Source organism: Protopterus annectens, chromosome 8.part0 (genome assembly GCF_019279795.1).
Source record: "Protopterus annectens isolate FY-2018-M chromosome 8.part0, PAN1.0, whole genome shotgun sequence".
Classification (NCBI taxonomy): domain Eukaryota; kingdom Metazoa; phylum Chordata; order Ceratodontiformes; family Protopteridae; genus Protopterus; species Protopterus annectens.
In genome coordinates this window covers 1,382,100,737-1,382,128,072 of record NC_056741.1, presented here as the reverse complement: position 1 = coordinate 1,382,128,072, position 27,336 = coordinate 1,382,100,737, and the positions used below count along the sequence as shown (strand labels likewise).

Genomic DNA, 27,336 nt, shown 5'->3' with positions numbered 1-27,336 from the left:
AATTACTTCTTCTGTACTTAATGGATTACCACCTATGTGGTAATTTGTGGGCACCTTGTTTTTCCCAAAGGGGTTGACTATGCACTTTTTAGCATTTAGCTTGAGGCCATGGTTCTGGCACCAAGCATCCGTCTCTGTGGGACCCTTTTGGAGGATGCTTGTGTCAGCTGGAGATTCGATTATGGCCCCCAGTTTGCAGTCATGTGCGAACTTTGTCAGGCATAATTCCCCCGTGTTAGCCTGAACTTCAGAGAAGTATATACCGAACAAGAGAGGTCCCAGGACTGAGCCCTGTGGGACGCCACTTGTAACTGGTTTGGATTCGGACATGGCACCTGTGATTCTGACCATGTGGGTTCTATCTCTGAGCCAGTTTGCAACCCATCTTGTGATATAGGGGTTGATATTTAAGCTGGTAAGCTTATGTATGATGCCCGAGTGGGGTATTGTGTCGAAGGCTTTTGCGAGGTCCAGGTAGGCTTTGTGGACTACCTTACCCTCATCTATGGCTTTGGTAACTGTTTCAAAGAAATCAACTAGGTGTAAGAGGCAAGATCTGCCCTTAAAGCCGAATTGGGTAGGGTCCAGTGTCTGGAGGCTCTCAATGTCTTTGTTTATGAGTTCCATGATAATACGCTCCATAGCTTTACAGACCAGACTAGTCAGGCATATGGGGCGATAGTTTCCAGGGTCCGTTGTGGCACCACCTTTGTGGAGTGGGACCACTGTAGCTGTACGCCATTCTTTGGGTACATATCCTGTAGTAAGGCTAAGTTTGAACAGTGACTTAATGTGAGGGTTCAGTTCTTCTTGGAGCTCGTGTAAGACACAGCCTGGGACACCGTCCGGTCCCATAGATGCTGTGTTTTTTGCTTTGGAGAGGGCAGCTTTCACCTGTGCATCTGTGATGTCAGGGAGGTTACATTCAGTTGGGATAGGCATTTGCTCCTTTGGGGGGGGGGTTTGTGCTGAATCTGTCTGCCAGGATGTTGGCTATGTCTGTAGGTTCGGTATATTTTGTACTGTTATGCAATAATTCAGAGCATATCTGGGAGTTTCCGCCCATGTTCCTGACATAACTAAAGAAGGCTTTGTGATTATCTTTAGTGTCTAGGGCAATTTTTCTTTCGAAGCTGGCCTTTGATGATTTTATGAGGGATCGAAGTTTCTTGCTAATACTGATCAGAGATGCCTTTCCTTTTTGGGATTTTGCTCTGTCATGTAGTAGCTTCCTCCTTCTGTTGTATAGCTTATTTATGGCCGGGGTCCACCAGACCGGTCTCCTGTTTTTGGAGGAGTGAGTCTTGGTTTTATTTGGGATAGCACGATCCATTCATTCCTGCAGGTGCTCATAGAATGCATTTGTAAAGGATTCTGCGGATTGGGCTGTATTATCCTCTGGCCCAGGGGTTTTGAAGGATTCCACCTCAGTCTTGAGAAGTGCAAAGTTGGCTTTTGAGAAATTCTTTACAGTGATTTCCTTGGCTGGGGGTGGGGACGGGGATATGGATGTCCAGGGAAATTTGTTTATGGTCTGATCTTACCAGTGAGGGGTTTGCCTCTGGTGTGGAACATAGAGTCCCCATGTTGGTGATGACCATGTCCAATATGTTGTTCCCTCTTGTGGGAGTGGTGACCAGTTGTTCCATTGCGTTAGAGTTTATAAATTCAAGGAACCGTTGGGCGAGGGTGTTTGGGCTTGAGTAGTTTTCCCAGTCAATGCTTGGGTAGTTGAAGTCACCCAATAATATAGTGTTTGGAGAGACCTTCATATTCTCCAGTGTTTTCAGGAATGCCAAGTGGGGTTCCTGTAATAGGGATGGTGTTCTGTAGCAGGCTACAAATTGAAAGGCAGTTTTGCCCGCTGTTAGTTGCACATGGATGGTTTCGGATGCTTCGTGCAGTGCCACTAACCTGGAGGTGTAGGTATCTTTGATGAATATAGATACTCCCCCTCATTTTGTGCTTCGGTCCGAGTTTTGGGGCCGAAACGCATGGTATGAGTTATAACCTGGTAGTGCTGGGGTGCTCTCAGGAGCCTTGAACCAGGTTTCTGTTACTGCACAGACATTGATTTTCTCCATACTGAGGAGAGCCTCGAGTGCGTGCATCTTGAGATTTAGACTTCTGGCATTGAGTAGCATTACCTTTAGTTTTTTTATCCTTGGGTTGTCTATGGAGGTGGGTTTGTCCTTTGAGCCTTGCCTAAAAAAGGCACTATAGGAGTGGCAAGAGCCTTGGCCAGTATACGAAAGCCTAAAGGTGACAGGTGCAAGCCGTCCCTAGCGAAGCAAAGTGGCTTGTCGAGCATGTCATCCCAGGCAGACAGACACTGGATCCCCTTTGAATGACACCACTACTTTTGCCAGTTGTTGAAACTGATCATTTTGTCTTTATACTGTGGCATCATTCTTGGTGAGGGCAAGATGCTACTCAAGGTCAGGGTCATACCAGCCTGGGCTACATGGTCAGAGAGCTCCTCTATGTCTCTTTTCATGTAGTCTAGGGAGGTACGTCTCAGGTCATTCACACCAGCATGGACAATGATGGAGTCATACTTGTACTTGCTTTGGAGTGACCTGAGTGCTTGCGTTATGTGGCAGATCCTGGCACCCGACAGGCAGCTTACAGTAACTTTCTCCTTGTTCAGTCTGGTGAGCGGGACGTCAGTGTGCCGGACAATAGAGTCCCCTATAACAAGTGTATTTGGTGTGTTGTTTGGCCTTAAGGGCTGTGACTGTGAGGCACACTGATTTTGTGAGATATGTGATTCGTGGTTATTGTTGAGGGGTGGCTGTTGCTTGGATATCTGCTTAGGAGGTCTTTGCTGTTTAGGCAGATTTTTATTTAGAGTCTCCGAGTATGTTTTTGTGTGTTTGTGTTGGGTATGCAGATGCAATAGGTCTGTGTGAGACTGGATTTGTGGTGTGGGTGGTTACCTTTTCCTCCTGACTGTGCCAGTCTTGGGTTGAGAGAGCTCTGCCTCCAGCTTGGCTGTGTAACTGCATCTGTCACATGTATTCGAGTTTGTTGGAAGGAGGAGATGGTTGTCTGTGTACATAAGGCAATTGTAACATTGCCTCAAAATTCCCAGATTCACCAGCTGGACTGGAGAGTAACCCTGAAACTGACCCTTGGACATACCAGGTTAGTATAAGGAACTGTTTTTTTACTGATCAGATTAGGGAAGGGAACTGATTTTTCATTTTATCAGGAAGGACCAATCGGGAGCCTAATACTTTTGAGAAGTCAAGGAGGGTGTAGTGCTTTAGTTAGTTAGTGTTTCCTTATAAGAGCTGAGCAAGTGCAGGGCTTTAGAAAGAGAATAGAGTGATTACTTTGAGAGTTTGAACAGTTCTAAGGGAAAAAGTGAAGAGCAGACTTTGTGGAGCCTGGAATAGTTTAAACCTGTTTAGGTGGCGCTGCTCAGTGCGCAAAACCGCGGAAAAAGAGAGTTGTAGGGTTTTGAGAGAGAGATCAAGGAGTTTAGAATTGACCCAAAATGGCCAATAAAACTACAGCTTCTAGGCAGTAACCACTCCTCCAGGGACAAGCAGGCTGTTCAGTGTTAACCACTCCCACTGGTGAAGACAGAGACTTCCCTTTAGCCCAAGCAAGCACTGGCCTCCTAGAAACTTCCAAACAGTTCAGAACAGCAAATCTGTAACTGAAATTTCTTAACTTTCAGAAAGTGGGAAAAAAGCAAGAATTTTTTTTTTTTTTTTTTTTCTTTTTGTTGTAGTTTAAAGGTAGCGGAGATACACAAGCAGCAAAATAATCACAACAGTGCAATAAATGACCCCACACTTTGCTAGGTCAAAATCAGGTAAAATGCAGTTTCCTTTTTGCTTTCCTCCTGAGTTCCACTCCTTAGGAGGTTTCTTGCAGAGAAGAAGAAACAGTACAACTATGCCAGGTATTCCTAGTTTGCATAGTACAGCGTGTGGAGTTTGAAATCGTTATGTATTGCGAGTTGCAGTTCGTAGGTAAGAAACTAGACTAGCTGCACTTGTGAGCTATTTTAGACCAAGCCAATCTCCCTCTTTCTGCTCAAAATAACCATTCCATTTGGTATAGATTGGTCTTGCCCATCTCATGGCTGATGATTATTCATCATCATCATCATCATCATCATCGTCATCTTTTGGCTGTTCCCGTTAGGGGTCGCCACAGCTGATCACCTGTTTCCATTTCTTCCTGTCCTCTGCATCTTGCTCTGTCACACCAACCACCTGCATGTCCTCTCTCACCACATCCATAAACCTTATCTTAGGCCTTCCTCTTTTCCTGTTACCTGGTAGCTTCATCCTTAGCATCTTTTTCCCAATATACTCGGCATCCCTCCTCAGCACATGTCCAAACCAACGTAATTGTGCCTCTCTTGCTTTGTCTCCAAACCTTCCAACCTGGGCTGACCCTCTAATATACTTATTCCTTATCCTGTCCACCCTCGTCACACCCAGTGCAAATCTTAACATCTTTAATTCTGCCACATCCAGCTCAAACTCCTGCCTTTTTGTCAATGACACTGTCTCCAACCCATATAACATAGCTGGTCTCACTACCCTCTTATAGACCTTCCCTTTCACTCTTACAGGTACTTGTCTGTCACAAATCACTCCTGACACTCTTCTCCACCCACTCCATCCTGCCTGTACTCTCTTCTTCACCTCTCTTCCTCACTCACCGTTACTCTGAACTATTGGCCCCAAGTATTTAAACTCATCCACCTTCGCCACCTCTACTCCTTGCATCCTCACCATTCCTCTATCCTCCCTCTCATTTCACACATATATTTTGTCTTATTCCTGCTGACCTTCATTCCTCTTCTCTCTAGAGCATATCTCCATCTCTCCAGGGTCTCCTCCACCTGTTCCCTACTCTCACTACAGATCACAATGTCATCTGCAAACATCATAGTCCACAGGGACTCCTGTCTGATCTCGTCTGTCAACCTGTCCATCACCATTGCAAATAAGAAAAGGCTCAGAGCTGATCCTTGATGTAACCCCACCTCCACCTTAAATGCATCCGTCACTCCCACTGCAGACCTCACCGCTGTCACACTACCCTCGTACATATCCTGTACCACTCTTACATACTTCTCTGACACTCCTGACTTCCTCATACAAAACCACAACTCCTCTCTAGACACCCTGTCATATGCTTTCTCTAAGTCTACAAAAACAAAATGCAACTCCTTCTGACATTCTCTGTACTTTTCCATCAACACTGTCAGAGCAAACCTCGCAACTGTAGTGCTCTTTCCTGGCATGAAACCATACTGCTGATCACTAAACATCACGTCCCTTCTTAACCTTGCTTCCACTACTCTTTCCCACAACTTCATGCTGTGACTGATCAATTTAATCTCTCTATAGTTACTACAGCTCTGCACATCACCCTTATTCTTAAAAATCGGTACCAAAATACTTTTTCTCCATTCCTCAGGCATCCTGTCACTTTCCAAGATTTCATTAAACAATCTGGTTAAAAACTCCACTGCCATTTCACCTAAATACCTCCATGCTTCCTACCCTTAATAAAAAAAACTAGGTCATACTGTAGATAATTGGAGGGGGACCTATGCATGGGGTAAAGCATTTAGGAGCTTCCTCTGTGTATTAGTAGTACAGGAGACAATCGTGGGGTAATTTTTTTGTTTCCTTTCTATAGATCTTAAGTTGCGCTTGAATATTTACAGGATGAACTTTGTTTTATCTGGATGGGGCATCTGTTCCAGATCAACGGTATCCTCTGCGAGATGCACCTGTCTCTCTCAAACATTCTGTTGATGCAGAAGAGGTTTAGATCCCTAGACAGAGTATTTCTGATTCCATTTGACATGTGCTGATGAGCAGTAAATCTATCAGTAATGGGTCAGAGGATGCCTGGTGTGCAAAATACAGGTCAACTCGTAGCAGTCTGTAGGATACAGAATATAGTGACAGGGCTTTGAGCCGGTCCATGTAGGACTTGCTTCCTTTTAGCAAGGTATCTGTATGGGCATTCCAGTTGCATATTTCTGGGCAGATGCATGCTAAAGGGGGACATTGTATTCACTGGCATTATGAGGGCTGGGTAAGGGGGACAAAGACATCCATAGATCTAGACACAATCCCTTTGTTGATAAGCTGTGCTGTGCAGAAGGCCTTTCTTACAACAGTAGACACCTGCTGGTTAAAAGTTAGGTCACTGTCCACATATGTTCCCAAATCCCAAACAGCTGGGTTAACTTTTAAGGGCGTATTGTCAAAGTGGTAGTTCTCTGAGGTAGATGACTTCCGAAAGGATACAGTAATGCATTTTTTGGTATATAGCTTCAGTCCATGATTTTGGCAACAGTTTTTTGTTTGGGACAAACTTCCTTGCAGGATGGCCAAGTCATTTTGGGATTCAGTGACTATTCCTAGATTACAGTCATTTGCAAACTTGGCCAGATCCCTTTGGTACTGGTTTTTACTTGAGAAAAGTAGATGCCAGGAGAGGTCTCAGCACAGAAACCTGGGGGACTTCACTGGTGACTGGTCTCTCTGTGGAGGTAACTTCCTCTATTTTGATTGCCTGGGTCCTATCTGTGGGCCAGTTTGTAATCCAGCGGGTGACATTAGGGGTTTATTCCCAGTTTATTTAGCTTTTCTGCTATGCCTGAGTGAGGAATTATGATAAAACTTTGGCCAGGATGAGGTAATGCGGTATGTGCCTTTTGCTTTCATTTGTTTGGTGGCCTTAAAAAAAAATTGAATAAGCATGACTTGCCCTTGACAAATCCAAACTGAGATGAGTCCAGTGTTTGACCTCTTAAACTTGATACCTCTCAAAGGGACCGATATTGGTAATTAAATTATTTATTTATTTTGACATTTGATAACCTGGAATGTCTGAATGGGCAGAAAGTGCCTGCCCAGTCAATCATAGATCCGGGCAGAGAAGCTGCACAGTCACGATCATTCATAAATGAAGTACAAATATTTAAATCACAAAGTATCGTGTTACACTACAAAACATGAGTGGAAAACATGTTGAAATGAGAAGAACATAGAATGTACGGTTCATAGTAGAGTGCAAAGAAAAAAATGTGTTGTCTTGGAATGAGAGATGGTGTTCACGTTATAGTTGTAGAAGGAAGAAGGATGGAAAGAAGAGTGCAGGGCAGGGTGTCTTCAGGTAGCTTAGGTGAGTAGGGAGGAACGAGAAAGCAGTAAGGGAAAGATCTGCAGTGATGCTGTGGCTAAAGGAAGGTAGTGGGAAAAGCAAAGAGTAGGAGGCTGGAGAGGGCTGTCAAGTTTAATTTAGGTTGAAGGGGGTGAGTTAAGTATAGTGAGTAAATTCAGCCAGGATTGACACAGGAAGCAGGTCTTTTAAAGAACATTTAAAGGTGGGTAGGTTAGAAATAGTTCTGGTGGTTAGATGTAAGGAGTTTCCATATTACTGGGACTTTGCTACCCCTCTACATCTAGTCTGATTTCTAGAACTCTGAATTCTTTAACCTTAGTGTAGTGCATGCCTAGCTCTGGGTATGTTGTGGCATCACAGCATGAAGTCATCATCCACCTGCACTATCTCAGAATTTTGTTGATGCATTTTGTTGCAGACTTCTTGAAATCTTTTGCCTTGAGAATAGTAATATATCTTCTACTTAGTGGTTGTCTGGTTTTGGAGCTCTGGAAACAGATACTTGCCCTTTTGGGAAAACTTTTTCTTTTCCCTTTGCTGTACACGGTTGGTAACTTGTAATGGTTATCCATTGTCAGTGGCTCCTACAGGTAGCATGCACTTCTTTGGTGCTGGATGATCAGAAGGCTGTAAGTTTTAGTCTCATACTTTGCACTTGGATTAGTTTCCAGCTGTGACAGTGCAGTGCTGCATAGGGGGAATTGCTGCACTCAGTGTGCTGTCCTGCGAATGACATGTTAAACTGAGGTCCCATCTGCCTGAGTTGGTAGTAGACCACATAGATGTAAAAGATATTTACTGGAAAAAAAAAACTGTGGAATGTTCCCCAGTGCCCTGACCAGATATCTCCTAGGCAGTATAGGGTCTCCCCTGAAAAGAGGACAGTGGTCTAATGGGACTAACCTAGTAAACAGAGAAAATCAATAATACTTGATTGTTCTTTGAATGTTAGCCTTGTATCTTGGCCCCATAAAAGTAGATGCATTTGTGATAGATTTGATTTCTTAGAAAGATTACCATGGGGACTGTGCCCCCCAGCTCTCTCTTGGCTCAGACCATGATGTCCAGAAGTGTGATTTCTGCTAGGGATTCACCCTTGCACAGTTTATGCTAGAGTGTGTACCCTGCAGGACTGTCTTGAACAGAAGAGGCTTGCATCCTTGGATCAGTCCACTCTGACATACAGTGGAAGTGGAATGTCTTCTTTCTGAAACCTCATGTATAAGAAAAGAGAAGACAAAATGCACATGGGGAGATGATACTGGTGCCCATCATCCATTACTGGTTTGAAGGGTGCTGGTTTTAAAGAAATATTTTCACAGCCCCTGGATTGAACACCTTTTCTCCATGCTGCAAATGATGTTCCTTTGAAGGCTGCCATGGCTATGAACTCGGGCATTTTCAACCAGTCAACAGGAGAGGTCCTGCATGGATGCGTGAGCCCAGACTAGTGTGAAGTAGGCCCATATTATTGTTTCAAAGGGAGAAGGTGAGACTCCACAGTTTTGATTAGGAGGAGGTCTGGGGCTTTGGTATAGAAGTCTGTCCTTCATACGTGAATGATATGACCTTTAGTGTTCACGTTCCCTTAAAAAAAGCTCATCAAACTAAACTTCTCTGTTTTCTTCCACAAAGCAGACACTCATTTCACAGGCAACCAGTATGCTTTTTTCCCTTGATTTTCACAGGTTCTACCTGAATAGTTAATTGTGGCTTGCATGGGGTATGAGGGCATTGTAGGCCCTTCATCCAGATGCTGAACCTTCAGTATATGGAGTCTTGTCTTGTAAGAGGAAGAGATCATTTTGCCCAGGTTGAGAACTCTCGAGAAAGTGAGGTGGAAGAATTGGACTGTTCATCTCAAATGTCTTCCCCTGTTGACTTTGATATAGACAAAGACGATGCAAACTCCTTGGTTCCTCTTATGGAGGAGTTCTTTTCTTCCCTTCCTATTATGAATGACTTCTTCATATTGGAAGGTAGGGAGGCATCTGAGATGCAAAAGAGGTATTTTGATTTGTTGGGCCTGTATACCTTCAAACCAGTGGCTGTTCCTCTTAACACTGGAAACTGTGGCAGATGCTTTCCTGGCAGTTTCACAAGAACTGAACTTGCAGACTTTGTGCCTAAGAAACCAGATTCTATAGGATGTGAGACTCACAGATTCATCTGATGTCACCTCAGTGGTGGATCCAGCTGTGGCGTCCATGCATCTAGAAGGGTCCAAGGTGTAATAAACTTCTCAGTGATAAAGGTAGAAGGACTTTGGACAGAGCTGGTGAGAAGACGGACATGTTTGCTACCCTGGTTTTCTTGCTATCAACAGACACCGCTAAGTTGCAGATGGCCGTCCTGAACCGTCTAGGAGAGAAACTAGGAAAGGTGTCTTTTATGTAAACTTAAGGGTAAGGGATTTAGCATTCACAAAGACTGTCAGTCAGGTGGCACAACACAAAATTGTGGATACGATGCTGTGGATGCAGCATCCACGGCAGCAGAAATGGACTGCATGATTAGGATGCATGCCTGCCTGAGGTTATAACTCCCACAAAGGGATGTTAAAATGCAGCTCCTTAATGCACCTGTAGATAAGTACTTGCTGTTTTGGAGCTGACATCCAAAGTGCTCAATAAAGTGGAAGAAGGAGTTGAAGTAATGCAAGTTGTAAAACAGCTTTTTCTCCCCCAGTGTCATGGTGTGATGGGAACTGCCATTCTATACCATATCCTTATCACAGGCAAGGAATGGGTGAACCAGCCAGAGGTGAGTGGCTAGTTCAGACAGGAATGTCAGGGCAAGGGGAGGCCTGAGGGCCCCCCGGGCCAGTACTGTAATAGAGAGCAGCCATGACTGCATGTACTTCCTCCCTTCCTGTTATCCCTCCCAAACTCCCTGCTACTTCATTCCAACAGCTGAATTGCAGGCAGAACTTCTGTGCCTTCAGCTTTGGAGTTCATGACCAGGGAGAAATGGGTAGCACAGATTCCGAAGTTGTAGATTATAGTTGGCAAAGATCTCCAGATATTGTGGAAATTCTCCCCCAGTCCCTATGCCTAAAGCTACCAACTGTATAAACCATAGTTGGTCAAAATTTCAACCAAAAGGTACTTCGTCCAAGTGACATGCACCAGAGCACATGTGTGGGGTATATCTTCCTTGAAGGCAACAGTATTTTTTTTTTGTCTGCTTAAACGTGGCAGAATATACACCATGAAAGTGCTAGACTTGGTTAACAAGGAAACCCTTAATTTCTACTTCAGTCATTTATTTGCTATTCTTCCACTATCAGGAGACGTGTTATGTAGAGGACTACTCCTTCCCCTTTGCTTAGCCCCTTTAAAGAATGACACTTCACTCCTCACCAGAATACCTTTGTGTAATGCTTTGTGTTTTTATATTTATATATATATATATATATATATATATATATATATCAAGATTCATCTTCATCTGTTGCACTCCCACAGCCACTATTGCGTCCATGTCAGTTGTTAGTTTTTCTTAGGCTAATTAGCACATTAATATTCCATATAAACAGACATATTCAATGCGTACTATATAAATCCCTTTCCTTAGTGTTCTAGTGGAAATGCCCTGCATTTTCCCTTGTTAACCAACTACCAAATTACCCAAGATGCTCTTAAGTTTTACCTTGTTTTGTAATGAATTATGAGAATAAACATTTGCATCATTTATGCAAGACTTCCTTGGTAAAACTGTGTACAAATGGACTCACAAAAGCTTGCATACAGTACTATCCCTGGCCGTACACTGTTTTGCCATCGTTTCATTTCCATGACTTGTGTACCCCTCTCCAGGCCCTTTCCCAATACCTGTATGTTGTCTGATAGCACAATTGCTATATATCCTCCTCTCTCCCCGGCCCTTCTCCCCCTCATCCCATGTGTGAAAAACGGAATTTAGTTAGCAGCAAGTAAATCGTTTCTGCCAGTTTTTAACCTGAATGTTTACATGCCTTGAAGCAGGTGAGTTATGTAAGTAGCAGTATTTTCATTCCCTGCTACACATTCATATAACTCTCTGAAACATTTATTTATTGACATTTGATTACCGTGAAAGTCAGACTTGATTGGAGCCCATTGTCACTGGAGGCCCAGGGAGAAAAGCTCATTTTGAACAGTTGCAGGGACCACTGGATCATACATTCCTTGCAATGTAGTATGAATGGCATAAAAGGTATTCAGCAGCAGTTGTGTTAACTTCAGTGAAATTCAGATTTGAGTTGACACACACCTGCTGCAGCTTGAAAGGCCCCAAAAGTTCCTCACCAATAGGATAAAGGGTCTCAAAAATATGTCTTATGCTGCCCGACTGAAAGAACTCCAGCTCTATTCAGTCTCATACCGCTTGCTCAGAGGTGACCTGTGCCTGACATATAAGGCCATGTCAAACCCAGATTTGATGAATATGCTTCACCTCAAAAAATCTAGATCCCTCAGAACCACAAGGGCGGGAGACTTAAACCTTGACACGGTTATAAATAGAACGTGCTGGAGGGACAGATTCATCACCCAGAGACTCCCTATGCTGTGGAACAAAATCCCGGTACATGTGAGGCAGAGCACCTCTCTGGCCTTGTTCAAGAGGAATCTTGACCAATGGATGGGAGATTGCAGATATACCCCAGGGATTACTTCAGTGTCACTGCTTGACAGAGGCACAGCAAAATGATAGGCATAGTTTTTATTCAAACTAAAGGGGTGGCGAAAGCCACATAACTATGGGCTAGGCTTATAAATGCCCTTGGGCAGATAGCCTAGTATGAACCTATGAACCTATGAACTTTGATTAGAGATGTGTTTACTGTTGATGAAAAGACAAATGCAAGTAAAAGTACGGTCCAAGTAGACTAACTGCTTCATTAACTTTTGTTGACAATAACTGCTGGGGAAGCTTTGCATCAAAGTCATTATGGAACAAGCCCAGCTGGCCTGTTTCCACTCATTCTCATGTTTGACTGCAGCTGAGCTGCCTGTTCTGTGTTTAAACTAATATTCTTATTCGGCAGACACAGTAGCCATTACTCCAAAATTACCTGTTCTAACAGTCCAGCTTTATTAGAAGAGCAGCTCATCAATCTCCTCCAATGTTCCCATTTATAAGATACTAGCATGCATTTCTCAGATTTATTGTAAGCTGCTCCTCAAGTTGAATATCTTTCATGTCAGCAGTAAGTTTAATTCGAACAGTATAGGTTCATAGGTAGGTACTAGGCTATCGGTCCTGGGGCCTATACAAGCCCAGCCAAAAAGGTACCCTGGCTTTTGCCACCCAAGAAAATTATTTTCCTGTGCCACTGTCGAGCAGAGCCACAAAGGTGATCCCCTGGGTGAATTTCCTATTTCCCATCCAATCGTCAAGATTTTTCTTGAAGAGTGCTAATGAGGAACTTTGTTTGATATAGATAGGTAGTTTATTCCAGAGTATGAGAAGTCTCTGAGACAAGAATCTATCCCTCTGGCATGTTCCGTTTATAGTGGTGACAAGGTTTAGGTCCCTAGAGCGTGTAGCTCGGAGGGATTGGGATTTCTTTAAGTGGAGCATGCCCAACAGCTCTGGGTTTGACATAGCTTTGTATGTTAGGCAGAGATCACCTCTGAGTAGGCGATATGCGACGGAGTAAAGCTGGAGTTTTTTGAGACGGTCTGCATAGGGCATCTGTTTGAGGCTGGTAATCTTCTTTGTGAGGTATTTCTGTGGCCTTTCCAGTTGTTCATAGGTTCATAGGTTCGTACTAGGCTATCTGCCCTAGGGCATTTATAAGCCTAGCCAGAGTGTATGTGGCTTACACCACCCCTTAGGATGAGAATACTACACCCTTTTAGGGTTTAGTTTACTATGCCTCTGTCTAGTAGTGACACAGAGATGACCCCCGGGGTAAACCTACAATCTCCCATCCACTCGTCGAGATTTCTCTTGAATAGAGTCAGTGAGGGGCTCTGCCTAACATGGACTGGGATTCTGTTCCAGAGTGTAGGGATCCTCTGGGTTATGAATCTGTCCCTCCAGCACGTTCTATTTATTTCTGTGTTGAGGTTTAAGTCACTTGTTCTCGTGGCTCTGATGGATTTGGATTTTCTGAGGTGGAGCATGTCCATTAACTCAGGATTGGACATGGCCTTGTACGTCAGGCACAGATCACCTCTGAGTAGTCGGTATGCGACTGAATAGAGCTGGAGTTTTTTCAGTCGGGCAGCATATGGCATATGTTTAAGACCCTTTATCCTCTTGGTGAGGAACTTTTGGGGTCTTTCCAACTGCTGCAGATGTCGGGTGAGATACATCCCAAATGGGGCATTGTACTCAATCATTGGCCTGATAAGAGAAGAGTACAGGGGCACAATGACCTCTCTTGATCTAGATGCGAAACCCTTCATGATAAGGTGGGCAATATAGAAGGTCTTCCTAACCACTTTGGCAATGTGAGTGTCAAATGAGAGGTTTCTGTCAACCTGGGTCCCTAGGTCCCTGATTACCTCTTACGTACTTAACGGATTACGTCCTATGTAGTAATTTGTCGGTACCTTGTTTTTCCCAAAGGGTATGACTATACATTTTTTGGCGTTCAGCTTAAGGCCATGGCTCTGGCACCAATTATCCGTTTCTATGAGGCCTCTCTGAAGGATGTTTGTGTCCGCTGGAGTATCAATTATGGCGCCCAGTTTGCAGTCATCTGCGAACTTTGTCAGCCACAATCCTCCTATGTTTGCCTGTACCTCGGAAAAATAAATGCCGAACAGGAGGGGTCCCAGGACTGAGCCCTGTGGGACACTGCTTGTGACTGGCTTAGAGTCTGACATAGCTCCAGCAACTCTGACCTTGTGGGTTCTGTCCTTGAGCCAGTTTGCAACCCATCTTGTGACATATGGGTTTACATTTAAGCTGGTGAGTTTGTCTATGATGCCCGAGTGGGGTATTGTGTCAAAGGCTTTTGCAAGGTCAAGGTAGGCTGTGTGAACTGCCTTACCCTCATCAATGGCCTTAGTGACTGTTTCAAAAAAGTCGACCAAGTTCAAAAGGCAGGATCTGCCCTTGACAAAGCCAAATTGGGTAGGATCCAATGTTGTAGATGTCTTGTGAGGAACATATCAAAAGGGGCATTGTACTCTATAGTGGGTCTAATGAGTGATGAGTAGAGGGGAACAATTACCTCTTTTTTCCTGGATGAGAAACCTTTTGTGATGAGGTGTGCCATGTAGAAGATTTCCTGACTACCGTGGCGATGTGATTATCAAAGGAGAGACTACTGTCTACCTGTGTCCCAAGTCTATTATCACACTTTCGGTGTTAAGTATACTACCTCCTATGTTGTAGTTCATGGGTACAGAGTTTTTAGTAGAAGGTATTTGCATTCATTCCCTTGGTAGACTCCTCTAAAGATCTCTTGTATGCAGTACCAAATTATCCTACGTTGTAAAGGAGCCATTAGCACCTACAATCTGCACTTTGTACTTGTCATTTTCCTATCCTGTCCCATCCCATACTTCATACACTTGTGCTGCCAATATATTTCTTTTTGAATTTTACAGCAATTACAAGACTAAAAACGGTGACTGTAATTCTTTTGTATATCAGTTATTGTCATGTTATCTCTTGTTAAACTTAAAAATGTTTAGTTTTTTCTATAATGTGTAATGACAAGGGATAGTCCATGCTGTTTCAGTTCTACTGTTTTTCTGTGTGGAAGCTTTTTGCTTTTGCTGTATTGTGTATTTAACTTTTCTTGCCCACTGCATGGTTTATCTCCACACCTTTTCTTCTCCAAGATCATCAGTATTCTGCTTAGCTGTGTTATTGCTCAACTCCTCTAAGCCAATTGTAACTTTGCCATTCATTTCCTCTGACTCTTGTACATAGTTTAACAGTTTTACACATTCATGGTTTTGGCCCATGCCTGTACAAATCTTAGCATGGTGGAGGCTTTATATAGAGGCACCAAGTGTGATAGTGTTTGCATTAATTATTTGACTATCTTGAGATGAAGTTTTATCTAAATACCTGCTGCATCAAATATTATAGCATATGTTCTTTTATACTTACAATTTCAACTGTCACAGCTGGGTGAGCATATCAGGCTTAGTAATTGCTAAACTTCTCAACTCGGTCAGAAAAGAGCCACGTAAGTCTGTTTATAAGGTGGTAAAACATAAATCAGAAGATGGTGGTTATTAAAAAGTGATGCACAAACCGGTGCTGTAGAGTTTTTCAAGATTCCTAGCAGTTCACAGTACGGTTACTATCACTGAATGATCAAAACACTTTGAAGCAATGGGAAAAGCAGTGTCATTATGAAGAGCACTGTGGGAGAATAAACATTTAGGTTAAAAATAATTATTTAGTATGGCAGTCTCCAGAGGCCTATTTTGAGTCATATTAACCATTAAGTGACACAAGAGTAGGATGCACATGCATTTTCAGTTTCTGACTTAGTGTCCTTGGATAAAGGATTCAGTACATCTTTTTAAAAGGATTTTCTCCCATTTAGTATATCAATGCAGTAAGAGAAGCTGTATCACAGTATTTAATTCTCTGTATTTTTTTTCTGCGGAGTCCGCTTGTTTTCTCTGTTTGGGTTTTTGCCTGGTACTTTAGTTTCCTATCATGTCTCAAAGATGTGTAGGTGAATTGTGACCTTTCAAATTACATGTAGATGTTTGTGTATCGTGTGGCTAGGTTGGTGGGGCATCCTGCAGGGGGCTGTTTTTTTTTTTCAGTTTAAGATTAGTTTCTGGCTCCCCTGCAAGCCTACATTTGATTAAAGGGTTGTTGAACAAAGAATGAAAGAATGTTTACCCTTTTAGTCTTGACAGCAGTGCCACCTCTGTCAACACCAGAGCACTGCAAAAGAAAAGATCACTGGCTTGTAGTTCACAGAAGTCTTGGTTTAAAACATAATGGATCTTAAAAAGGAGTCTTTGCTTTATTTTATTTTGAGATGGACCCATTTTCAGTGGAGGCCCGGGGAGAAAAGCACCAAAAAAAAAATACTATGTAGTACAAAGCAAAAACATACATATATATTACAAAAAATGATAACGATTGTCAGAAGCGATACATATATTTACGACATATGGAAGGTGCTCCATTGTAATAATGGTAGTGAATACAATAAAATATTCACATTGTAAAAATGATGGTGATGAAAATGAGGCTGATAATGGAAAATATATGAAAAATAAAAATAGGAAAAAATATATAGAAATAGAGGTGCAATCATCAAGAGGCAAAAAGCAGAGCATGTAAACATGCAAAAGTTGAACATATTGTAATGGATGCATGATGATTCGTTAAGCTTTTCGTAATCTTGTATTGTTTATGCTATTTGTGCACTTTTTTGACAGCTGTGGAGAGAGCTGTTTTCTCCTCTTCATGCACTGAATTTTGGAATTGGAGGAGACACGACAAGACAGGTGCTGTGGCGACTTCAGAATGGAGAACTGGAGAATATTAGACCCAAGGTATGTTGTTAGCAATCTGTATATAATTTGCAGGACAGATTTTATTCCTGGTCCAGTTTGCACTAAGAGTTGCCCCATAAGTTTGCGATACTTTTGATTTAGCATTTGATTCAATGTACTAGTAAATTTTGTTTTAATTTTGCGTTTAGTTTGTACTGTTGCTATTGTGTACCCCCTTTTTTGTTACCTCTTTAGTAGTGGTATTTTGTGCTGCTGGTTGGCGTTTTTACTAGGTATTTTGAGAAAATAAATATCATGCCCTTATTACAGAGTGGCACACAGCACCTCAACTCCTCATTACTCCTGCATTCATTCTAGTACATTAGCACTTACTCGTCCCTCGCTTATGAACATTCATTTCTGTTGGCACTTAATTGGCTGGAGTTGACTGCCTTTAGCTTATTTGCTTAATATTGGCATATGTAATGATTAGGTGAGATGAACGATGTGATTTTGTAGTTTAATTCCTAGTGCCTGCTATAGAGAGTGGTTTTGAAAAACTAACGTATACAACTTTTTCTTGTCATGAGACACTGCTCCATTCAGATTCATATACTTATTAACTCTGCAAAATGTTTCCTTCTTGATACAGCAGTGCTTATCTCTTGATTTAATTGTATGACTACACTTCCTGGGGATCAGCTTAATAATTCTCATCATTTAAGAGAGCATATCACTAAAGAATAATAACTTTAATACATATTTTTATCTGAGGTGAACGCTGGTTTATATACCCATCTTCGTTTCTAGTATGGTACGTCATCATATGACATTTTCAGTAGTCTTCCTGATTTACTCTTCACCGTGTCCCTTTGTTCTTGAATGTAGTACTCCTTAACTTATCTACCCTGTATATATATTAAGTTTCCCTGTGAGAGCTGGGTGCCTAAAACTCTACCTGACCTTCTCCAGTTGCTTTTCCACATCACCTGCCACCTCTTGCATCCTGTTTACACAGACTGACAGTAATGTCCAAATCATTTATTTCCGTAGTCTAGATATTAATTTAACTGTAAAACTTAAATGCTCGCTTCCATGGACAATGGACATCACCTTTAACAAGGTATAACAACCAAGAGCATACAGTTTGTAAGTCTTCACATTCAGCTTTATATTTGTTCACTTTACCAGTCTGTATCATGCCTTGTTTTGATTAGGACATCACCTTGTTCACCTGTCAGGGTAACCAGCAGAGGGTAGAGGGGCCTATTTCTACTCCTTATACATCTTATATGGCCACCCTGTCCAGTCAAATAACGCATAGCTAATGTAGCTAGTTTAAACCTTGTAAATCTCGCAACTTTCACAATGTACCGACAGTCCTAATGGTATCTAGATACTTAAGCACTTCACCATTCTGCATTATTCCCCAGCTTCAACAAAACATCTTGCCCATCTATTAGACCAGCCAGTACAGGGGACAAAGAGGGACCGCGATCGCTTCTGTTGTTTCAGATTTTCTAAGCATCTAACAAGGTGTATTCAGTCAGTGACTCATTGCATGACTAGTATAACTCGTGTTCTTCTCACATTGTCAACATTCTTACAGTCTTATTCGACCATAACATGCAAAACTCTTCCTTCAAGACTAAGCAAAACCTGTGATAGTCATCTGCTGACTTGTATGGTCTGGAGCACAGATATTCCACTTAATAGGTTTATAGGTGTTTACTAGGTCAATGACCACAAGGGCCTTTTTAAGCCTAGACATGCATCCCAAATCTCTGACCAGTTCTGATACCCTTGATAAGTGTAAGCAGGGGTTTGGGAGATGAATCATTTACAAGTTTGGTGACAAACCAGGGATGAGTTTCCGGTTTCCCATCCAATTGTCCAAGTTGCACTTAAAAATTGGTTTAGGGAGGAACTCTGCTTCACATGGATGGGGGAGCCTGTTCCATAGGCACGGTAGCCTCTCGGATACATACCTCTCTCTCCGGCAGGACCGATTTATATCACAGGCAAGGCTCAAGTCTTTTGAACTGGTAATTCTGGTGCTGTTTTGTTTTGTGGACATGCAGGAGGACCCACAGAATGGGGTCTGATAATGCCCTGTATGCCAGGCATAGATCTCCCCTCAAAAGCCTGTAGGAGACCGAATACAGGGATAGGGCCTTGAGGTGCTGCATAAGACATTTTACTGAGGCCCTGTAGTCTTTTAGTGAGGAACCTCTGTGGATGTTCTAATTCTTGGATATGCCTGGTTAGGTACATACCAAAGGGTCATTGTATTCAATGGTAGGTCTGATGAATGCAGTAGAACAATGACTTCCCTGCACTTAGATGCTGCACCTTTTGTTTATAAGTTGTTCAGTATAGAATGATTTCCTCACCACTGTAGACACATGATGGTCAAAGGCTAGACTACTATCTATGTGTGTCCCTAAGTCCCTGACTACTGGGTCAGTTCTAAGGGGTGTGTTGTCAGTATGATAGTTACCAGGGATGGATAACTTCCCAAAGGATAGGATTATACATTTCTTGGCATTTAGTTTTAGTACATGGCTCTGATACCAGTTGTTTGTCTGTGTCAGCCCATTCTACACTCTACCTCTTAAGTGCATGACACTTAATATGCGATGACTTCTCATTTCTAACTTTGTAAAATCCTTCTAATTTTGTATCTGATATAAGTGTCATCACTTGTTGAATTAATTGTAATATGTGTTTATTTGTCTACTTAAAGTTTTACAATGTATAATCATCTTTAATAACCTACTGTAACCTCAATTGTTTGGAGCTTTTCTCCCCAGGACTCCATTGAAAACGGGTTCATCTTGGCCCAGTGGACTATCCTGGTAAACCAACTGCAAATAAAATAAAATAAATAATAAATAAAATTTGTGTCCGTGTGAGATTGAGACTGCTCCTAATTTGCAATCGTCTGCAAATTTAGTCATCCAGAGACCACTGACATTGGCCTTGACTTATGAAAAGTAAATGCCAAAAAGGAGAGGTCCAACAACTGATCTCTGAGGGACTCCACTTGTGACTGGCCTCTTTGTAGATAGAGGTGGATTCCCCAATTCTAACTTCCTGGGTCCTGTCTGTGAGCCATTTGGCTATCCAGAGGGTGACATACGGGTTTGTACCTAACCTGTTGAGTTTGTCAACAATGCCCAGTTGTGGCATTGTGTCAAATGCCTTGGCCAGGTCAAGGTAGGCAGTGTGAACAATTTTTCCCTCATCCATTGCTTTGGTGACCTTCTCAAAGATGTCCACCAGGTTGAGTAGATCTGCCCATGATGAAACCAAACTGGGTTGGGTCCAGTGTCTAGAGGTTTACTATGTCTCTATTGATCATCTCCATGATAATTCTTTCCATGGCTTTACATATCAAACTAGTGAGACTTGTGGGTCTGTAGATGGCCCATCTTTGTGTAGACTGATGACTGTTGCCTTTCTCCATTCATGAGGCACAAAGCCTGTTTGGAGGCTACAGTTAAATAGTAATTACAGTGGCCCTGATAGGTCATGTTTCATGCCATTTAGAAGGCATCCTGGGATATTGTCTTGGCCCATTGATGTATTGTTCGTGGTCTTAGAGAGAGCATTAAATACCTGTTCCCGAGTGATAGTAGGGGGAGTTATATTTGATGATGTTTTCTGAGGCAAGGTTGAGGGGGGTAAAGTTGGAGCTGAATTTATCAGCCAGGAGGTTTGCCATGTCTTCTGGCTCAGTATAGGTGGCTCCATTTACAATGATCTCTGTACACAGTTGTGTATTGCCTTTGAGGTTGTGGACATAGCTAAATAATGCTTTGTGGTTGTCTTTGGCCTGGGAGGCCAAACTTGCCTCAAATTTGGCTTTGGTAGACTTTATTTATCCTCTGAGTTGTTTAGTTTGATGAGTGCTTTTATCCTGCTGGGTGCTGCACCTCCTAATTTTTGCCATGATTTTCTTCCTCCTGTCATACAGCCTATTGATTTTGTGATTCCACCAGGGTGGCTTGTTTTTTAGCTAGTTTTGTGCTTCTTTCTGGTGGATACATCTGCCTCTGTACAGCTATTAACATGCTTGTACAGGGTTTATGTGAACAGTTCTTCATAGGCAGAAGTGTTCTCAGGGTTTATGGGGGCTTGACATTTTGCCAGGTTTTCACTTAATAGCAGGAGGTTAGCCTTAGAATAGTTCCTGAAAATTCCAGGTTTAGCTCTGGGTCCAGGTTTTAATTTTACTTCAAAGGAGACCATTTTGTGGTCTGACCTTACCAAAGAAGGCATTACAGTAGGGGTGTGCAGCACTCCCATGTTAGTGAGGACCAGATCCAGTATGGTTGCACCCCTGGTTGGTGTATTAACTGTCTGGTCCAGGGAGTCGGTGTTTACAAAATCCAGAAATCTCTATGCATGCACATTTGGTGTTGTATAGGATTCCCAGTTAATAGTGCGATAATTAAAATCACCCATGAATATGGTATTGGGTTGGATGGTTAGTGTTTCTAATGAGTTTAAATACATGGTGTGAGTTTCCTGGGTCATAGAGGGGGGACCTGCAGCTTGCAAGGAAGTGGTATTGCATTTTGCCTGTGGTGATTTGAAAAAGTGCATTGTCCTGTTTGACCAGTTTTGAAGCATATTTATCTTTACATAAATAGAAACACCTCCACCTTTAGTCCCTGCTTGTGAAGTAGCTGTCCTAAATGTGTGGAAGGCATTATAACCGTGCACTGTTGGTGTGCTGTCCACGGCTTTAAACCATATCTTATTGACTGCACAGACATCAACATTCTCTAGGGTAAAGAGAGCTTCTAGGGAGTGGAGTTCTTTTTGTCTAGACACCTAACATTGAGTAGTAATACCCTTAGATTTTCTTGGTTTTGATTTGCTGTGTCAGAAGTACTTTCAATGTGGCACTGCCTAAAAAAACACTATGGGGGAAGACAGTGTTTTAGCTAATATTTGAAAGCCTAGCAGGGAGAGTTGCTGACCATCCCTGGCAAAGCAGCATGGTCTGTTTACCATCTCCTTCCATGCTGACAAATATTACACCCCTTTAGAATGACAGCAGGAAACTAAGCCAATTATTAGTCAATCATCCTTTGTTCATATTGTGTTATCATCCTTGGAGAAGGTAAAATGCTGTTCAATGCTAGTCTCATACCAGCCTCAGACACGTATTCCGAGAACGCCATCATGTCTCTATTCATATAGTCTCAGGAGGTATGTCTCTGGTCATTTACTCCCACATGGACTGTGCATGAGTCATATTGGTAATTGTAGTTCAGTGACATGAGCACCTGTGTAATGTGGCAGATCCTATCCCCTGTTAAGCAACCAACTGTGACTTTCTCTTTACTCAGCCTGGTGAGAGGGACATCAGTGTGCCTCACGATGGAGTCTCCAGTGACTAGAATGTTGGATTGTGTAGTGACTTTCTTTCTGGGGTTAGAGTAGAGGCTCCATTAGATTTAGCTCTACGTGTTGATGTGGGTATTGTTTTGAAAGAGTGCATTTGGGGCTTCTAAGGGTATTTGTTATGTGTACTTCATCTAGGAGGGCTTTGTGGTTTAGGAAGGTGACAGTTAAGTGCCTCAGCATATGTGGGTTTATATGTCTGCTTTGAATTGTGCACGATGGGTGCAGCATGTACTACTGGCAACCTTTTTGACATTAGGTGTACTTTGTGAGAGCTTTGGCTCTAGTGACAGTGTAAATACGTCTCTCACAGACCATGTCAGTTTGTTTGAGAGTTAAGTGGTTGTCAGTAAACATGAGGCAATTTCTGCATTGCCTCTAGATGCCCATGTCCCCCAAGGCGGTAGTAGAGACAGTAGGAAAGTTCATATCCATGCCAGCATACCCTTTTTTATTGATTACAGTTGGAGTGAGAATATCAGTCACTGTCAGGAGTACCCAGTTTGCAACTATGGGGACTGTGCTTGTTATTGCAAACTTGTTGTCCTATGTGTAATGTTTAATGTAAAAACCAAACCACTAAAAAACAAAAAAAAGCTAAAACATGGTCTAGTCCCAAATTTTGAATGTACAGAATTTAGTGCTTTCATTCCACCATTTAAGGAATTTCATCAGAATACAAAATAAGTAACATATGCTTTTAAACTTCCCTCTAACAGTCGTATCTTGAATATTAGACATCAACAGTTTAGCCCAAAAATGCCAATTAACTAAGTTAAAGACACTGAACTATGAAATGGAAGAGGAAAGTGCTTACTAAAATAAATTCTGCAATATGTTTTGCATTTTAATAGTTGCCACCATCCATGGAAGAAGAATATTATTAATGGACAAATGGTTAGGCTGTCCAAGTGGATTCTAATGGCTAATGATTTCTCTATAAATTGGAAGTATTAAAGGGAATGCCTTTGGAAAGGGAATGTACTACAAAACATATTAGAGAAGTAAGTGACGAGATTATAATTAATAGATGGAATAAATTTTTGCTCACTGAAAAAAAAAACTGAGTATTAAATTTTAGTGTAGGTAAAACCAAGAAATATTTGAAGGCCATGGTATTAACCTACAATAGTAAAAATTATGGAACTAAAGATATTAGAAGAATAGGGAAGGGGTGTTTGGTACTTTAGATTTAAAAGAAAGTGCAGATGAAGAGCACTGTATTATTTATAAAAGGGTAGGAATATTAAAAATGAGTTTGAGAGAAGCAATTATAATGAACATGAAGAGGGCATTTATAAGGGAATGAAAAAATATGGAGCTTGTAAAATGTAGATTATTTTAGACACCCTGTGTGTTTTTCTCAACTACCCCAAAGTTATAGTCCCAAATGAGAAATTTGATTGTAACACCAAGGGTTTTTTTGTGATGTCTTTCTTATTCTGCATTTTATGTTGGTAAGACCTAAATTCAAGTAGAACCATCATCCCTGTCAACTTACTCCTGAGACTGCACACACAAGAAGTTATCATTTCTTCACCAGATTCACATATACCCCAAATATCCATCAGTCCTGACCATCCCGGTCTACTTTTGTTTAGCTAGCATGTTTTGCTAGAGTTGGTGGCATTTCCTTTGTCTTTTGTTATTGTGCGATCACATTTTTGATGGTCAGCATAGCACTAAACATTTTCACATTAGCGGAAAATATTGGTTTATACTTCAGCATTCTTTGTTTTCACTTTAATTACTTCCACAGATTAATGTGGTTTTTCAGATTCACCTCTGTAAAGTTGAGATAACTAACCTAGGTGGCCCAACCACTGATTGTCTATTGGGTATCCACAGTGGCCAAAGTAGTTGCTGGTTTATTATGACACATCAAAAATGATACAATTTTAAATGTAGGCTTCCCATTTTTAATAATCAGACTGTGGTATTGATAAGTGCTTCATCATTTCTAAACTCTGTCCAGTGTGCCGCCTTGGTTTTAGTCCATGAACTGTTACCCATTTTTTTTCATGAGTCTGTATAATGTCAGATTTGCCTCCTTGTGTTATCTACCGTTTTAGTCGGTTGTCTGCTTAATTTGCTGTACTTCCTTTTCATGAATCTATGCTGTTTGACATTTAGCAGGTCCCACTGCCATTTGCTGATTATACGAGAACTCTGCGTCATGGACTCCAACCACTTCTTATTATTTCAGCTGTGCCATAAGTCATCTTTTCAAGTTCTTTAGGGCTTTGTTTCCTCCAAACTGGTACCTTCAAGACATTTTAATTCATAATTTCCTCAGATGTCTAGCAGGCACCCACGAAGTGGTGTGGCCTGACTCCTCATGACTTTTGTCAATTACTCATTTTCATCTGCATATTCCATTTTTTTTCCTATTATTGATTGGAAAAAAACTTCAATCATCGCAATTTTTGGCATATAAAGGTTGAAATACTTTTACTGCAGAATTAAGTGGTTTTAATTACTGAGATCCCAAAGTAACCCAAAGGAGGCATCCATCTTCACCAAGTGGCAGGGTACTTCTTCCATGAGGGATTACTAGAACTCCAAGGCTGTACCATGTGTTCCATTGTTTGCAGCATTTATTAGGGCTGATGGAAGTAGCATTGCCTACGCTGTGGCTACTATATACATTTAGGAGGATGGCAGCATGGGGATCATTGTTAACATGACTGAGTTGCTGTCTCCCAAGTTGATAGTGCCATTGTCTCCCAAATTAATGAGGGAGTTGAACAGAATTTTATTTATTTGGATTATTTTTTTTTTTTACTGATGGTTCACATTATAGGTTCACAGATAGTTACTAGGCTAGCTGCCTTTGTGGGCCATTTTTAAGCCTAACCGATTTCTCTTTTTGATCTCAAGTTAACCCACCACATTTGGTTAGAGATTGGCCTTGCCCATAACATGGTCTTTTAATTATATGTTGCCCTTAATGAGAATAACTGGGATTGTATGGTAGATAATTTGAGGATGTTTTGAGATAATTTAACGTTCTGTTTTAGTAAGCAGTCAGTTGCTAAGAAATTTGTGATTTTTGTTGCACATCTAAATTTTATGCTGTATGAGCAGGTTATTAAATGTGAATTATTTACTTATTTTTCATTTCCCATGCCTTTTTTTCTGTAAGAAATTGCAGATGACTAGAATGTGGTGGAGCTAGTAGCACAGCTTCTGCAGTTTTATTTTGATCAGCCCCTTCATTCACCATGTCTTGAACTCTAATCCAAAGAAATTCCTGCACAGAATTTGCAGTGCAGTCATGCGTGATACAGTCATTGTTGGAAGACCCATATGAGAAGGTTTCCTTTTTATTCTCATTTCTTTACATTTGCTGTGCAGGACTGGAGTCGCTTTGAAAGTTTGTTTTATTCCTTAGTATTTTGTCAGTTGTCGAGCAGTTTCTTTTTTAGGTGTTTTTCAGAAATGAAGAGGGGTCATTAGTCCATTGTTGAGCATGTGATCTGCTGTTAAATCGCTTATTGAGACAGATGTGATCAGTTGTTATCTTTTTGGGACCTAACCATGTTGTGGATGTCTGAACTTGAAATAACAATTTCTTCCCTTCAGGCTTCACTCTTCTTATTCCTTTCTGCCATCCACCTGTTTCTGTTAATTTGGACTGGGAGATGATGATGAAGGTTCTGGCAAAGACACAGATGGCATCCCTTCCTACTCTTGTCATTTTAGGGCAAGCTGACCGCATTCTTTTGCTCCCATCTCAGTGCCTCCTTGTTTGGTACAGGTAGACTTTTAAGGCCAGTGCACCTTTTGCAGGCTCCATTGTTGATTTTGATCTCTCCCTGGTCTGTTGATGTCTGTAAACTTTAAACATGCTGCTTTTTCAGCTGGAATTCTCCGTGTAGAGACCTTGCCTCTGTGTGTGGTACAGATGCTCCTGTGTCTATTTCAAGTATTGTCTTAGTGGTTTGAGTCCTTTGCCCATAGCTGCTTGCACTGACATCTGGGATGGCTTCAGTACTGGTTCCAAGGATTGTGGTCTTGGCTTTTGGGTCTTTGTCCCTCATGATCTTGACATGTCAAATGCAGCCAACTTGACATTACCTTTGCAGAAATTTTTTTGTTATATTAGGTTAATGTCCAAGGTTTTCCTTTTCAGCAACTTTTCAGGGGTTGGATTGCTTCACATCTCCTGTCTCTGCTGTGTTAAATTATGTGTCTCCATCTCTGATTTTACTTTTGGCTTGTGTTATTCTTTACTGAAGGTGTTATTTAGCAGAAACTTTTATCACGGTACAAGTAGTTCCTCGTAGGCTCATACTTTTAAGGAGGTCATTCTTATCAATATATTTTTGTTAAGACTGCACCTTAAAAGTATCTTTACACTTCATATTAGAAAAGTTCACCTTCAACCAGTCACTAATGTGGATTTAGAATTCTTAACCAGGATTACCTTTTTTCTTGGTAGCTGTTACTTCAGAAAGAAGGATTTCTGAGTGACAGATTTTGAATTCCTTATCCCAAAGTCTGATTTTTCACAAACACAGTGGGCCCTTGAGTAGTAACCCATCTGTTGTGGCCAAGGCAGTCATGAATAGAAAACTTTAAACTACTCCGTCGGTATTCCTTTTTTTTTTCCCCCAGTACTTCCAACAGAGGGAATTATTTTGTGTTGCCTATATGTGAACAGGTAGTTCTGCTTCTGTGTGGGCAAAAAAAAGCCATTGGGAAGGATGATCAACTTTTTGTGTCGCCTTTTTCCAATAAACTGAGCTGAAAGGTAGTCATGCCATCTGTGTGGCTTTCTAAATGTATAGACCTAAAGCACTTTGCACTAGAGCCGTGGCTACCTCTCAAAGCATTTTTCAGCAATACGTGGGTAGATATTTGTGCAGGTGCATCACGGGATTCTCTGTTTACTTTTGTAAGATGTAAACTGGTTGCTATGTCACATTCTTGGCCTGTCTTCAAGTCTGCAGTTATGTAAACTTGAACATACCCTAAAGGAAGTCTTAGGACTCTATTCGCTCAATCTACTTCAACCATTAGGACAATCTTGTCTGATATGAAGGGTTTGTTTGTACCATAGCTGTAGATAATTGTGATCCATGTTTGTCCACTTCAGCTTCCCTTTCCACCTTCTCCCACCAATTACTTAGTGATGGACACTGTTCTTGAATGCCTTAACATCTGGTGAAGATGCAGAACATTATGAGAACAGAGGAGTTTGGGCCTGAGAGGTTTTGTAATGGATAGACATGGATCATGAAGTTCTTAACTTTAATTTCCAGATGTATACCTTTTATCTCCTTTTTCTCAGTCTAGATAAGTGGCTTTGTTTAAATCT

At 41.6% G+C, this 27,336-nt stretch overlaps 1 protein-coding gene across 2 annotated transcripts in view; it reads left to right on the top strand.

Moving 5' to 3' along the window:
• PAFAH1B2 (platelet activating factor acetylhydrolase 1b catalytic subunit 2) overlaps nt 1–27,336 on the top strand; it is a 395,905-nt gene that overhangs the window by 286,611 nt on the left and 81,958 nt on the right. For both annotated transcript variants that reach the window (XM_044080967.1, XM_044080966.1), the window contains one exon: nt 16,539–16,655. In XM_044080967.1, the coding sequence (XP_043936902.1) occupies nt 16,539–16,655 (117 nt within the window). The remainder of the gene's footprint in view (nt 1–16,538; nt 16,656–27,336) is intronic.